We start from the raw sequence: 14,702 nt of genomic DNA on the forward strand, positions 1-14,702 counted from the left end.
TATTGTGTGCCTGTTATAAAAGAAATGAACATCCTCTAGGGCTTCATTTAGTGGCGGGGAGGTCAACACACAGGAGTCCCTGGAGAGAGCAGGGTGTGCTGCTGATTCCTGCTGTGCTCCTAACCCCAGGGGACCTCAGTTTCCTCCTTTGCTGAATGGGATCCCTGCTCTATTCCCCCCCCCCAGCATTCCTGGGGCATCAGGGGGCACAGAATCAACTGCTATGATGCTATGTAGTGCATCCACATCACAGGCACATGAATTAAACCCCATGTGCTGGGGAGAAAGAGAGGGAAACAAATAAGACTTTAAATAGACCTCAACACTCAACAGGGGATGTGAAACCACTGCTCCCTAACCGGTCACAGCTCCCAAGTACGCCTCACAGTGTGGGCATCACATCTCACTGTGATTTTAAAATGTTTAAAAATATCTACTTTTTCATGCATCACGGTCTTGAAATGCAAACCAACTACTTCATCTGGTACTGAACCAAGAGAGCGAGCTCCACCGCCGCCAGCCTGGGAAACACCGCCTGCCAGCATTTCTTCACCGGCGTCATGCTGGTCTCCCTGGGGCACCCTTCTAAGGAGTTTTCAAGGGTAAAAGTGTTGACTGTGTGCCTGCCACAGGCTGCCCTTAAGCCAGACCCTGCAAGAGGTGCCTCCTTTGTGCAGATGCAGGGCTCCTGACTGGAGGGCCCCGCCAGGCACGCTCATCCAGGCAGGGGCGCAGAAGGCGGGCAGCGCGCACGAAGCCCTGCGTGACCAGCCCTGCCTCCCCGGACGCGGGCCTGACCCGCGTGGACAGCGGCACCCGGCCCCAGCCCCGCAGGCGGTGACCAGGGGGGCGCGCCCGAGGTTGTAGTGGCGCGCGCTGCCGCTCCAGTCTCATTCATGCCGCAGCTCATTCACCGGGCGGTCCCGCACAGCACGCGCTGTGCGGGGCAGTTATTTCTGGCCGTGAGCGCGCTTGTGAGCGAGGAGAGGGTGCCGGGGCGCGGCTCTCCGCTGCCCGCGGGGATCTCTCCCCTCCGGGCCCCAGGGCTCCCAGGCCTTGCTGGGGGTGGGGGGGGCGGTTCGGGCTGAGCGCTGGGCAGGGCATCCTGCGGGCGCTTCACCTGCATCATCCTCCCTCGTGCCTGACTGCCGCCTTTAGGGGACCGTTTCATGGCTGCGGTACTGATGGGCAGAAGCAGTAAGAAAAATGCCCCAAATCAGGGAGTAAATCGCAGAGCCGGACTGGGAAACCCCAGTCTACCAGCGCCACCACAAAACCTGTTGCCTCCTTCCTGGAGGTGATTATTTGATTTCACTTACCTTGTTTCATCTTTAGGAGGCTTTCCTGCAACCCCAGCACCTGACCGAGTCCCCCTGGAACACGTGACTTGGATGCTCAGAGAAAGGCCCTGAGACCAGGCCAACCACTGCTTCTCCTGGCTCCGACCTCAGGCTTCTTTCCCAAAGTTTTGCCCTGATTTTCTCAACAGAGCTGTTCATACACACCCGCATCCAACTCATCCCTCCCAACACACTCTAGCTATCTGTAGTGTCATCACTGATGATGTCAGATGTCAGAAGTCTTGGGTTCAAATGCTCATAGAGACCAGCCATATCCAGGTCTGCAACCCTCGGGGAGCCTCTTTGAGTAACTGTGGTCTCATCTATACGAGGGGAGAAATACTATTCGCCCCACCAGCTCAGTGGGCTTGTCCTAAAGACAACTGGTTAAAGGCACATTAAAAACTGTAACTGCGGTCCCCATATCAGGTATTACTAAGCACTTTGTGTTATGGACCTATTGGATCTCATCTTCGGCCCTGGTTAAGCCTGGGTCAAAAGGACTGCCAGGAGCGGGGCTGTTTCCGGCTTCTGCTCTGGGAAAGATCATCTCTTTCCCCAGGAGAAACCTGCCTGACTCTTTGACCCTTCTCAGAGACTTTCCTCATGATCAATTTATCCGGCTCCAGAGCGAGCAGCTGGCCAGCCGTGCACTACCGCCAGACCAGCGCGAGCCCTGGCAGCTGCCTTTGGGAGCCTCGGGGTTAATGCTTGTGCGTCAAAGTTACGTGGAGAGAAGGGGCCACAGTGCTGATGGGGGTGGTGGAGAATCCAGACCTCCTTTTGCCATCTTTACCTGCCAGCAGAACTGGGGAAGTTTAAAGACAGGAGGGAGCTGGACGCGCCCGGGGAAGGTGAAGGAGCGGTCTTGTGACTGAGGGCAATGAGTCCTGCATCCTCACGCAGCCCAGGCGGGGCCCTGGAGCTGGAGCCTGTCCAGGGACCCTTGCCGGAAGGGACCGAGACTGGTCCATTCTCCTGGGGGTTACAGAGCTACAGGCTGTTTACAAACTACCCTTTTTGCCCACTGGCTCTCTTAATCCTCCCAATAACCCAGACAGGTAGGCAGAAGGGCATTGCTCCTTGCCAGATGGGGTCAGAGAGGTTAAGAGATGAAGGATGGGCGGGAGTTAGGGGTGCAGGCACGCGGGCGGTCCTGCTGCTCTGGAGATGGACAGCCCCTCCCAGCCTCGGAGCCCTGAGGATTGCCCCTAGAATGCAGCCTTCAGGCAGGCATCGCAGGAGGGACAGCTACCAGTATTTCGCTCACCTCTCCCTTCTCAGAAGTGCAAACGGTCCCCACTCACGCCAGCCTTGAAGTGACGGCAGATGGTTCTAGGTGGAGGTGCCACCGGGCCCCCATTCAGACTTATTTTCCAAGGTGGCTACAACTTACCCTTGATACCACACGAGTCAGGCAAGACTGGAAATGGGGTTGAAATGAACAAAATACCCAAGTTCCTTGCAAAAGTGTTTCTTCACACACATCTCTAGGTGCCGCCTGCCTCCCACTAAGCCAGGAAACCTCCCCAAAGCAAGAAAAGAATGAGACTCATCTTACCCGGAGACTCAGAAGGAATGGTGCTCCTGGTGCTCCTACTCCAGCTCCCACAGGTCTGTGAGGATTAGCTGCTCCAGTGCCTTAACAATAAACCGAATTAAAGGGGAGGAATGCAGGGGTTTTCTTTCCCAGGACCGTAACCAGGCAGTCTTAAAGGGGAGGAATTACATCTCCTGCCTTTTTCTCTGCTTTGTTTTCCCTCCCTCCAAGCAGCATTAAGTCTGGTCCAGAAAACTGCTTTTGCAAAGGTCCCTTTTATGCCGTGTGTGTGTGTGTGTGTGTGTGTGTGTGTGTGTGTGTGATTGTGTTTGCACTGATGTGTGTAATGGAAAGAGAGGGAGGAAGAATAAAAAACAAAAATAAAGCCTCATATTACAGGTTTCCATTGGCTTGAATGGGGTGATAACAGAAAATCAGAGAAGCTTTCTAGGACTCCCTGCCTCAGTTTCTCTTTTAACCACTCAGTTGCTGGAGTGTATTGTGTAAAAACACCTTCTGGGGCAAGAGGCTATCTACATTGGTTGAAATGAAGGGATTGAAGACCCTTCTGTGTCCAGTTGTCTCTTATAGCATGGGAAGAGAAGCAGGGGGACTCTCTGTTGGGTGGTTCCTCCCTACATCTCTGATATGTCTCCTCTCCCCTGTGTCTAGAAGCATAGCATCCTGATCCCAAAATTTACCATCCTCTTGTCAGTCCTAACCCATTAGACCTTAGGAGATCACTCCCCTTCTTCTGGAAGCTCTTGCTGACTCTGCTCCCCTGTACTCACCTCTCTATCCCACCCTTGATCGTGTCAGCCTCCTCTTGGCTGTTCCTTCGGTATAGGTTCCTTGAACTTCTGTCTTATGTCCCCTTGCTTTCACTTTCGTTACTCTTTCCTTAATCTCAACATCCACACACAGGGTCTGTTACCATCATCATGTGAATGTCCCAAATCAAACTCCCATCTGGGTTGTTGACCTTAACCTTAACATCCAAATGTCTGCTTCCATCCACAAATAATCCTGAACATGTGATAGCTTCCTTCAAACCACTCTTCTCCTGTTTTCTCAGCTAGGCTGCCGAGCTACCATCTTCCCCAAAACTCAAGTTAGAGAACCAGGCACTTTCTTTAACTGTGTTGTCTCTTTCACTGCCTTCCACATCCAATCAGCTGTTGTGCACTTTCAGTTGTTTCTTTGAAGTGGCTTTTAAATTGTGCCTTTTCAATTTTTAAAAAATCATTTGTGTTTTTTGAATAAATAGCATGTTCACATGGGCCAGAAATCAGAACTATATTGAAAGACATACACTGAGGTGTCTCACCCCACTCCACTTCCCATCCACCCCTTCCCCTCCCTGCCCTGCCCCCTATAGGTGGCCATTCTTATTAGTTTCTTGTGTATCCATCTAGTAGTTTACATGGATGCGAGGGGAAGAATAGATACAGATACACAGATACAGATAGCTATCGATAGATATATATAGATATTCCCTGCCATCCTTTTTTTACACAAAAGGCAGTAAGTAAATGTTGCCTTTTTTATATTTTCATCTCTATAATTTTAATTCAGCCCCTCCTCCTCCTCTCTCTGGTACTATTGTGATGACTAGGCTCTAATTGGTCCCCAGGGGTGGTGGTCCATTGGGATAGCTAAAAGTGGCTCTGGAGAAGTTTTCTAGGTTAGACTCCTGGATGACTGGAGCTGTGGCCTTGGACAAGTGACTTAATGTCTCTGCGCCTCATTTTCCTATCTGTGAAATAGGATAATTCCTGAACGTATGTCATAACTAGAAGGGAGGAATGAGACAGAATGCTAGTTGTTTAGAACAGCAACTAGTATCTGGTAGGCAGTCAATATTACTGTTTTTTTTTCTCCAATCCAGCTTTAGTTCTTGTTAGAATGATCTCAATAAAACATATTGATTGCTCCCACCTCAAAAAAGGATCTGTTACCTACAGAATAAAGGTCAAGCACCTTAGCCCATCACTGGAAGCATTCCAGCACCTGGCACAAAACTATCCCCTCTCCCCTGAGTCCCTCCATTGGGACTCCATGGGAGCTGACACTCCAGCCATACCATCTGAGAAAAGGATTTCTAACACGCCACTTTTCTCAGAGCTCCTGACCTTTGCTGTGCTGGTTTACCAATACAGAATGCCCTTTCTTCATTCTCTGCCTATGGAAATGCTACAGATTGGAAAAATCCTCATCAAATACTATCTCATCCATGAAGCCTTCCATGATTTCCTGACTTCTTTATTACTAGTCACTCCTTCCTCTGTGGTGTTCCCCAAACTCTTTGTCTATAGCTCTCCTAGATTCTTTATGTCTTTCTGTCTTGAATTTCAGCCTGTGTTTCCAGTGCTTAGATTCCCTGGTACAGCATCCCCGACTAGCCGCTGTCCTCTTCCTGTTTGAACACTGGAACTGGGGAGTTTATCACAGCCTGAGACAGTCAAGTGGTACCCACAGGCAAAAGGTATGTCAGAAAGTTTATTTCCATAGGGAGCTGAATGCCGCCAGCACACACACGTACACCCACTCGTTCCTTAAATATTTATCAACACTGACTGTGAATTAGGTAGTGAGGACACAAAACCAGACCCAGATTCTTACATTCATAGAACTGCTGTCCACGTCCATAAATCAGCCAAGATTCTCCTCTGTAATGTGCCCTAATACAAGTTTGAACTGGACAATGAACTGCCGGTCAGCACCAGCCCACTGGAACCCTCTCCTGCCCCTCCCCCTTTCCTTCCATCCACCTATACGCTGTTGGCCTTGGTTGAGTCGCTGAGCCAGGGATGACTTCTCAGCTGTGGAAACAGAATAAGTTCCATGTTGGGTGCCATGGGAGAAAGTGTTACCTCTTTGTGCTGAGTTCCAAAGACAGATGCCCTCACAGGTACTGACCAGGCCATATGCTGGACGTCAGGGGCTGGAGTAGGGACAGAGCATCCATTGTTGGAGTAGTAGCATGGGTGTTTAGATAACTGGGCAGGCGTTCCAGAACATGCCCCAGGGAGCTGGAAGAGAACTTTTAGTATGACCACACATGCGCACTTGTTCATAGAGACACACATGTGCACTTGAGCCTAGACGCATGCATGCGCACATTTACACTGGTTCGGGTTCTTTTATTGGCTTTATTGCTATGATTTCCCCAATCAATAATTAACCGAATATTTATTCAACATCAACTATGTGCCCAGTAGAGGGCAAGTGGAGATAAATCAATAACGAAATCAGGTACTGTTAACCCACATCGTCACCAGAGACGGGGCCCTGGCAGGAAACTGTGGGTTGGAAGCATCAAGAGTGGAACATGGAAGGCTCGTGGAAGTCAGCCTTGGCCTTACGGGTGATCTAGGACCAGATTTATGTGGTAGGTGTGGTGGGATTAGGGAAACACAGATGTGGGAATAGCTAAGATGCGTGTTGGACGTGAGGAGGTGGCCCTGAGGTGTGGTGGGGGACAGGTCTGGCGGGGCAGGGCTTTGGACTGGGCTGTGAAGGAAGTAGAGGCACGGCAGGTTCCCCAGCATGGGTGTTTGTGGGAAAGCAGTGGCAGAGGGCCTGAAGAGGGGAGAAATTAGAGACTAGAACGGCCGGCAGGGAGGCTCTGCTGTCACGGTAACCCGAGGGGATGAAGGTGTGAACTAAGCAGGTACAGGATAGGAGAGAGCCCATTCCTGCCCATAAGAGAGCATCCTTCTCTCACCTAAAACCACCTGTGCATCTGAGCCCGTCACAGGTGATGTTGGCCCAGGGAGAAGGTGTACTCACTGGGTGCTCACCTCCATGGCTCCCATGTGGTCGTGCCTACCCCTCAACTGAACAAGATAAGGGGTCCTCTTATGGTTTGAGGAAAGGAGGAGACAAGGGAGGTGTGCTCATGAGAACAAAACAGTCTTTCTCTTTCAAAGAGCATTGTCTTTTATATTTGATTAACTTCCAGATTGAGCTTTTTGGAGAACTACCTGACAGCAAGACCTAATGAGGTGCCAGGGTGGAAAAGGGAAGGGAGAATGATCTCTGTGCACCCACACATCCATGCATCCATCCATATACCAAGTATTTACAAAGCACTACTCTGTTTGGGGCAGTATGTTAGGCTCTGAACATACAGTAATAAATAAGCACAGTTTCTTCCCGAATGAGTCTTGCATTCTAGCAGGGAAGTCAGATTTTAGACAAATACGGATAATTACAGTTGTGATAAGTACTATGAATGGTTTAGGGCACTGTGAAAATATGTGTTAGGGGACCTTAGGCAGCCCTGAGAAAATGATTTTCAAACTGGAATCAGAGACAAGAAGAACTAGCTATGTGAAAAGTTAGAGAAACAAAGGAACAAAATGTGTAAAGGCCCTGCAGTAGAAAGGAGCCATACCTATTGGAAAGACAGAGAGAAGTGCATTGTCCCTGGGCAGTTAAGAGCAAGAGGGAGAGAAGTCCTGAATACAGCTGGTGAAGCAGGTGAAGAAACATCGTTCAAGGCCTTGCAAGTATCATAGTCAGAGTCTTGTGCGGGGGGAAGGGCCACCAAAGAACAAACACCTCTTATTTCATTTCCAATCTGGAGTTGGGTAAGAGAATGAACGGGCACCGAAAGTGAGGGCGAGTTGGAGGAAATGGAAATTATAGGACAGTAGAGACAGGCAGGCATGCAGGCATGAATCAGTGTAATACTTGCTACTTTAGTGTTTATTTGTTTTAAAAATAAGACACCAGATTTCTAGTACTTCCAGGAATAGACACCACTATGTCTTGGTTTGCATTGTTCCTGTAGGCTGCGATGTGCTCATCTTTTTGTTTGAGCTGTGTGAGTCTCTCCTCAAACCCTGTCCACTTCTCAGCTGGGTCCACAGGCGAAATGGGTGACACTCTCTGTTCTCCCAGAGCTCAGCTCTGCGACAGCACATATCCTGCTCTGCTGGCTGGAAATTGGTCTGCCGCATGTGCAGGGTGCCCGTTAGTGACGAGCTCTCTAAGCATAGAAACCATGCTTCCATGACCCCTATGCTGTCATATCACCTAACAGAAAGCATGTTCCACAAAGTTCTGAGAAATTGAAGGACAGAAAAAACCCTAAAAGAAGAGTTTTCTGGTGTGTCTGAAGTATGACACTTTTCATAGCCAAGGGAGGAGATCAGTGCATTAGTAACGGGTTTACCATGGGCTGCCCCTGACACGTGCAGAATCTAAAAGAAAAGATTAAAACAGCCATTTCTTCAGGTTCGTGCTGTAGCCTCCAATTTCTTTAGAGGGTGCTGAGCATTGGCTGGCTGGTCAGTCAGAACCTCTGGCTACTTCCACATAACCCCTCCATCTAGGGAGGGCAGTATCAGCTCATTCCACCTGGACTTTCTCTTTCTTCTCCTCTTTTTCCATAACTTCTTCTGTGTATATATCCTGTCCTTAGCTCTTTTTATCCTTCTATTAGCCCCTGTCAATGTTCAGTAAACATTCAGCTATATCTAGTTCTGCCTTGGGCTTGGGTGAGGGGTAGGGGGTGGGTGTTGGCATTGGATCATGCAGGTAAGATGTCTACAAGGTGAATAGATTTTTACCAGCTCCTCTTGTCATGGGTTTGCTGTGTGTCTCTGTGCTAAAAGAATCTATCACCTCCATTGCCCTGAGTCACTTTCCCAAATAAGTCCAGCCTTAGTGTGTGCCGTATTCCAGAAATAAGTAGGGGACAGGACAGAGCCCACCACCCTGGGCTTCAGATTTTAGGCTGATGACCTCGTCTGTTCCCTTGTGAGAACCTGGTTCTGGTCCCCAGCAGAGACTGGAGAACCTTTTCCTTCTGTGTCCACCATTATTTGCATATATTTCTCTATCCACAGCTGGAAGAATCAGTCCTGACTCTCCTTGGTCACCAGCATGTGACCTTGAAAGACAGTAGGGGTGGGAAGGGGTCAAGTGCAGTGAGTGGGTGGTCATGAGTATCATTTGCCTCATCCAAACTTTTATCAAGGCTACTTACAAAGTGCCTGATTGTCCAATTTGATTTTAATTTCCTTTTTCTGTTTCTTCCTAAGCCTCCAGGGAATGAACAAATAACAACAACAACAAAAAAATGGCGTACAAAGGAAAAATTATGGTGAGAATTTCAATAAAGAACTTAGCCCACATTATTCTATTCTAGTGGTAAGGCCTTGGAATTGGCTCCGAATTGGGGTCTGGGGAATCTAGCATTTGTTCCCGCACAATCTTTATTAGCCAGGCAACCTGGGGCTAAGTCTAAACCTCGGGATTTTCCTTCTCTGATCTGTCAAATTGGGCTAATGATGTCAGCCTTCCCCAACTGCTGGGGTCACATGTAAGGAAAGGATTTGTATGAACCATGAGAAATAAGGTTGCATATATTCCCCTTTGAAAATCATACGTCTACCTCCAGGTCTGGCCCCCACGTTGGACAGAGTTCAAATGCTGCCTGATTGCTCTTGGCCTCCGGAGAGATGGGAATCCGGGCTCCTTCACTCCCAAGAGCAAGCTGCTACTGCCCTCTAGTGACAGCATCTGCCAATACCTGGTCCTTGTGGCCACCCCGATGGCTAATGGTGGAAAACAGATCTTTTTCTTGGCAGGACCCTCTCTGACCAACCGTTTCTCAAAAAAAAAAAAAAAAAAAAAAAAAGCCTGCCCTCAGACTTCTCCTTTTTTTTTTTTTTTTGGTTGATGATTTCTGCCTTTTTCTATATTATTCTAAGAACTAACAGGTATTTTTCATGTGTCTGCTATGGGGGATGGGCAGTATGCCAGCACTGAGGTGACATCGTTCCCCTCCTCCCACCTCCCTTTGCCACCCAGTCTCCCTTAGGAGGGGGATGTCTCAGACCAGTCATGCCCAGGATGTCAGCCTTCTGGAAACATTCCAGAGATGATGACTGAGCCTCCTCCCCCCTCTTCCAATGGGAAGGACCCAATGGGACTAAGGACACTACCTACTAATCTCCTCTGTCCTCATGGTGCCTGGTGCAGAGCAGCCATTCTGGAAGGATTTACCTATTGAAGAATTTGTCTGCGGAATGAATAGTTGACCTTCAGAAGTGACTCCTGGTTGGATCCCAAAATTCTACAATTTGTAAACATCTTTGAGAGCTACAGTGAAGAGGCTAAGAATCAGACAGGAGAGCAAACTTGGGGTTGAGTTTAGGGTGCTTTATCACTAGTAGGGTAATCCCAGACAAGTTTCTTAGGATTTCTGAGCCTGTCTGTCATGAGTCAGATGGGCATAAAGGAATACTTTCCTCAACAAGAGGGTCATGAGACTTAAATGACAGAATGCACGTGGAGTGTTTGGAAAACAATAAGCACTCAGGGAGAGGCCCTTTTGGGTGCATGACTCAGTTTGAGACACTGCAGGGACCCATACAGGAGTCTAGAGTGGAGGTGGCACACTGAGCCAAGGGAGAGGCAGTGTCTGCAGCGATGGGCAGGTGTGTGTCCCTGCGAGTGCACCCCTGTAAGCCAGGTGTCTGAGACAGAAAGTTTCCATGTACAGTGAGGTCTCGGCTTAAGAGCTTAGGGTGTAGAGGTGACAGGTCCTTTCGCCTCTTGGTGTAACTGTCTTTTCTGGGAAGAGGAGTGGTCCTGAGCACTCTAGCACCCAGGGAAGTCCAAAATGTGCGCTAGTTATGGATTTAGTCATAAGTGGGGAGGCAGCAAAAGACAAAACCTTTCCTTAATAATGGGAGGGTTGTCACTGGGACTCTTGGACAACTGGGATGCTAGGACCTGGGAGCTAGACAGCATTCTGGGGTCATATCTACCCCCAGTGTTCCTGGGGAAAGTAGCTGCAAGAAAATCCTTTTTCCTCCTCTCCCTGGACACCTACCAAAGGCAGTTGTCCCTTTTCTCTCTCCTCTCAGCCCCCGCCCCAGTCCAGGCTTTCAGGGGGAGGAGGGCTCCCGAGGCTGCCAGCAACATCACTACTCAGATGTTCTCATCCACTGTTGTTCCTGAGATGGAACATTTAAATAATGGAACTGATGATAAGCAAAATTTAGCAGAAATTATTTGCTTCTGAGGAAAGAAAAATTGCTTGATTTAGACACTAGATCTCTTGTTTGACTGCTCTTAGCTCTGTGGTCCAAATTTGACCTTCAGAATAGATTGGCAGAACCTGGTGGAGGGAGAGATGCAGACACAGTGTCTCCAGGGCAAGGTCCGTGGGCTGAGAACAATGGCTGGCTCCAGCTCCGTGCAGTGCATTGGGAACAGACACGATATGCTCCAGAGCCAAGGCTGCGTCCTGCACTTCTGCGGGAGGCGAGGCCACAGCACGCGGACGGGAGCAGGCTGTTACTGACACTCGGCATAAGGGATCGGTGTGATCTTCCCCCAGCTGGTGGGAGGAGGCAGAGAGAAAGTGGTCTGCCAAGAGAAAGTGGTCTGCCAAAACCTTGGAGAAAGCAACCACACTGAAGGATTTCAAAGAGGACAAGGGCTTATCTTCTTGCCATGGTGGCAAGGCCAGTGGGCTCTAGAAAAGTACTGATTGATCCGGGGCTCTAGAGGACCTGCATTAGCCTACTAAAAGGGTCTTGTTTGGGGGCCAGGCTTGCAAGATGGGGTGTGGAAGAAAGAAGGGGAAGACATTTCTTCCATTCATCTGGGCTAGAGCATTGTAGATTCCAGGGACTGAAGAAGAGATCAGCATTAAATGGAGACAGCATTCCTTTTACTGCCCTAAGAAGCTTTGGAAGTATTAGCCTCTGAAACCAAGCCAAGCCAGTCATTTTGGACATTTCTCTATAATCTGAGGTTGGCCTTATCATGAAACCTGGAACCCAGATGAGAATGGAAGGATTAGGGGCTGGGTGGGGCTCAGTATCTGGAGAGGGTTGGCAATAGCAATGGCTAGGATGGCAGCAAATTGTCACATCCCAGAGTGCCCACGAGAGGTCATGGGGCATCACCAGTGAGCAGAGACCCCTGCGGTGGAGGGTCTAGGAGAAGCCAGCGTTCTGAGATTGTTACACACGGGGGGCTTGCGTGGGCTCCCTCCTCGTCCTGGGGTGTCCTCTCATTTTCTGCTGAGAAGCTTACTAGCCAACCTTCCAGAACAGCTCACATTGGACTCCTCAGCGAAATCCTCCATGCCAGAATAACTCACTCTTTCCACGGTATTTGGCAGTACCTTATTGTTTCTTCTACTATATTCAACATTTATAATTATGACATTAATTTATTTCACTAAATTTGGGGCCCTTAGAGTAAGTACTGTCTTTAAGTACTTTTTATGCATATAGAAGCTAGTAATTTATTCATTCATTCAACAAGTATGGATTAGGATTCAGGAAAGTAGGCTGAAAGACAGCATGGGGGTGAGATTTATGGGAGATACCAGGGTGAGACTCCAAACCTGGGTTGGGGGTAGAAACAAAAGCGGAAAGTGTCCTTGTCCCAGAGGAATTGAGCACTGGGCAGAGCTGTAATGCGGGGATCCCAGCCCAAGCATCCAGTTTAGAAATGGGGTTCAGGGAGGAGCCTTGGTAGCACGAATGGTTGGGGACTCTGTCCGAGAGACTGGCACGGCTTACCAGCCCAGCAGAGCTGTAGGGGCCACCAACAGGCTGAACTTGTTCAAGGGCAGATGTGAAACAGCCACTGAGGACCTGCAGAAGTCCTTGGGGCAAGTTCGGAGAAGGCTTTAGGAATGGTGGAATGGGAAGGGTGGGGTGGAAGAGATAGGTCCATTTGGATTATTACTCGGTGAGGTTTCTAAGCTGTGCTGACAAGAGAGGAAGCTGAAGAAATTAGGTCTAAAATCTAATTAATGAGTGATTTCTTCTTCTCTTTGTTCCCTGGGCATTAGCACCCCCATTGGCCTGACAGATGGGATGGTGGTTGGAGGGGTGCATGCTTTGCTGTTACGAGTTGCATTGTGTCCCCATTGAATTCATATGTTGGAGTCCTAATGCCCAAGCACCTCAGAGTGTGATCTTATTTGGAAGTCGGGTCCTTGTAGTTGTAATTAGTGCAGATGAAGTCACTAGGATGGGCGTTAATCCAGTATGACTGGTGCCCTTACTGAAAAGTGAAATTTGGATACTGACCTACACATGGGAAGTATACCATGGTAGGATGAAGGTAGAAATTGGGATGGTACTTTCTACAAGCCAAGGAATACTGAAGCTTGCTGGTAAACCAGCAGAAGCGAGGCGAGAACCTCAGAGCCCCCAGGTGGAACCAACTCGACCAACACGATCTTGGACTTCCAGCTTCCAGATCTGGGACACAGTACCCTTTGGGATTTAAGTCATCAGCTTGGGTACTTTTGTCACAGCAGCTCTAGCAAACTCACACACCTCCACAGGGATGGTGAGGAGTGAAGGCCAGGGGTGGGAACCTTGTGCACCAGGACAGGGCAGCAGTGAGGAAGCATCCGGGTTAGCCTGCCTCCCCTGCATGCAGGCTGGGATGAGAGCCACAGAAGACCCCAAGTCAGCCTTTGCTGCCCCCTCAGGATATGCATTTGCTGACAGTGCGAGACCCTCAATCCCGTTTCTGCTCTTCCAATCTGGAGGCAGAGCCCAGGGGGTGCCCCCCAGGAGCTGTGTATGCAACACACTTTCCATGTCAGAATTAGCTGAGAGGTGAGTATTTATCGCCTGTTTTTCAAAGCACAGTTCCCATTGCTGGTCCATCTGACAGGGAGTCTGGCGAGAAAGGAAAGGTACGTTTCCGTGCCTTTACCCACCTAGTGACTGGTCAGAAAGAATTGCTGCAGTTGCCACTTGGCAGAACTACGCCTTGGGAGTGCGAGGCACACCCCTGCGCAGGTTGGAGACCCTTCCCCGTGCAGATTTTCAATGCAGAATATCTAATCTGAGCACCCCGTTAGTAAGTACCAACCGTCTACCTCCTGGGTCAGATCCCTGGCTGCAGGCACGGGTTTGAGCTCTCAGGAGAAAACGTGAAGGTTGAGTGAATGGGATTGTGTGTGTGAGAGACAGAGACAGAGATGGATGGAAGTAGCGGACCGCTCTTCTTTGATAGCTGTGTAAACAACACAGCCAGTACTTTTCAGATTGCTTCGAACACTGTTGTGTTTCAAAATCATTGCCAAAGAGATTTTGACCTTCTATTCAGAAAAACAGGAAATGAGAGGATTGTAAACCCCAGGGAAGAAATCTTGACATTTTGAGGCCAAAGACCGATTCCCTTTGATGCACTGACAAGGACCATTACGTATCCTGTGTTTTGGTTTAAACAGATCCCTCTTGGTGACCTAACATTCCCCCAGAAATATGGAGTGACCAAGAGGGGCCAAGCCGGAGCTCCGGATCTGAAACTCTTCGAGACCCTGGACCAGCGCCCTCTGCTGGCCTCTCTTGGCTCAGCCAGGGGCCGTTTCTGCAGTTAAGTCCTACCAATTCCATCGATGAGTTAAAAACCAAACTCATTGAATCCAAGGTGCCCGGGTAGGACTTTTCTCTTCCCACTTCCAAGTATATTTTTTTCTAACTCCTCCTTTCCCAGTTTCTTGTGGAGTGGTGGGAGGGGGAAGCTTTGATACGACAGAATAAATAGTTTTTATTTGCATTAACCCACAAAAATTTGAGCGCCTCACTGTCTGTGGTAGAAAGGCTTACTTTCCATGTAGATGCTCTAACTGGAGGGATTCAGTCCTTACTCATTGCCACTGTGTCTCAGTTATGCTAAGACTTAAAGCCTCCTCGTAGGATTGTCAAGTGAGAACCTGCCCTTGCCCACCAGAGTATAGGGAGAAGAGATGTCCAGATCTTGGGGTGGGGACACTGCAGCTTGAAGCGTCTCTCCCTACAGAGCGGGTCCAAGGG

The 14,702-nt window shown here is 49.2% G+C and overlaps 1 protein-coding gene across 2 annotated transcripts in view; it reads right to left on the reverse strand.

The window, feature by feature from the left end:
- Positions 1–3,101, reverse strand: part of CAMK1G (calcium/calmodulin dependent protein kinase IG) — a 28,293-nt gene extending 25,192 nt beyond the window's left edge. The window contains exon 1 of one of the 2 annotated variants that reach the window (XM_032878123.1): positions 2,902–3,101. Coding sequence is in view for 1 of the 2 variants with exons in the window: in XM_032878122.1 (XP_032734013.1) it covers positions 1,320–1,329 (10 nt within the window). In the remaining variant the exon portion in view is untranslated. Of the gene's footprint in view, positions 1–1,319; positions 1,489–2,901 lie in introns of those variants that run through there. The other variant, XM_032878122.1, reaches the window with a different exon arrangement.
- Between the last annotated feature and the right edge of the window lie 11,601 nt (positions 3,102–14,702).

The sequence above is a fragment of the Lontra canadensis genome, unplaced genomic scaffold (genome assembly GCF_010015895.1).
Source record: "Lontra canadensis isolate GAN:19392208 unplaced genomic scaffold, GSC_riverotter_1.0 scaffold63, whole genome shotgun sequence".
Taxonomy (NCBI): Eukaryota; Metazoa; Chordata; class Mammalia; order Carnivora; family Mustelidae; genus Lontra; species Lontra canadensis.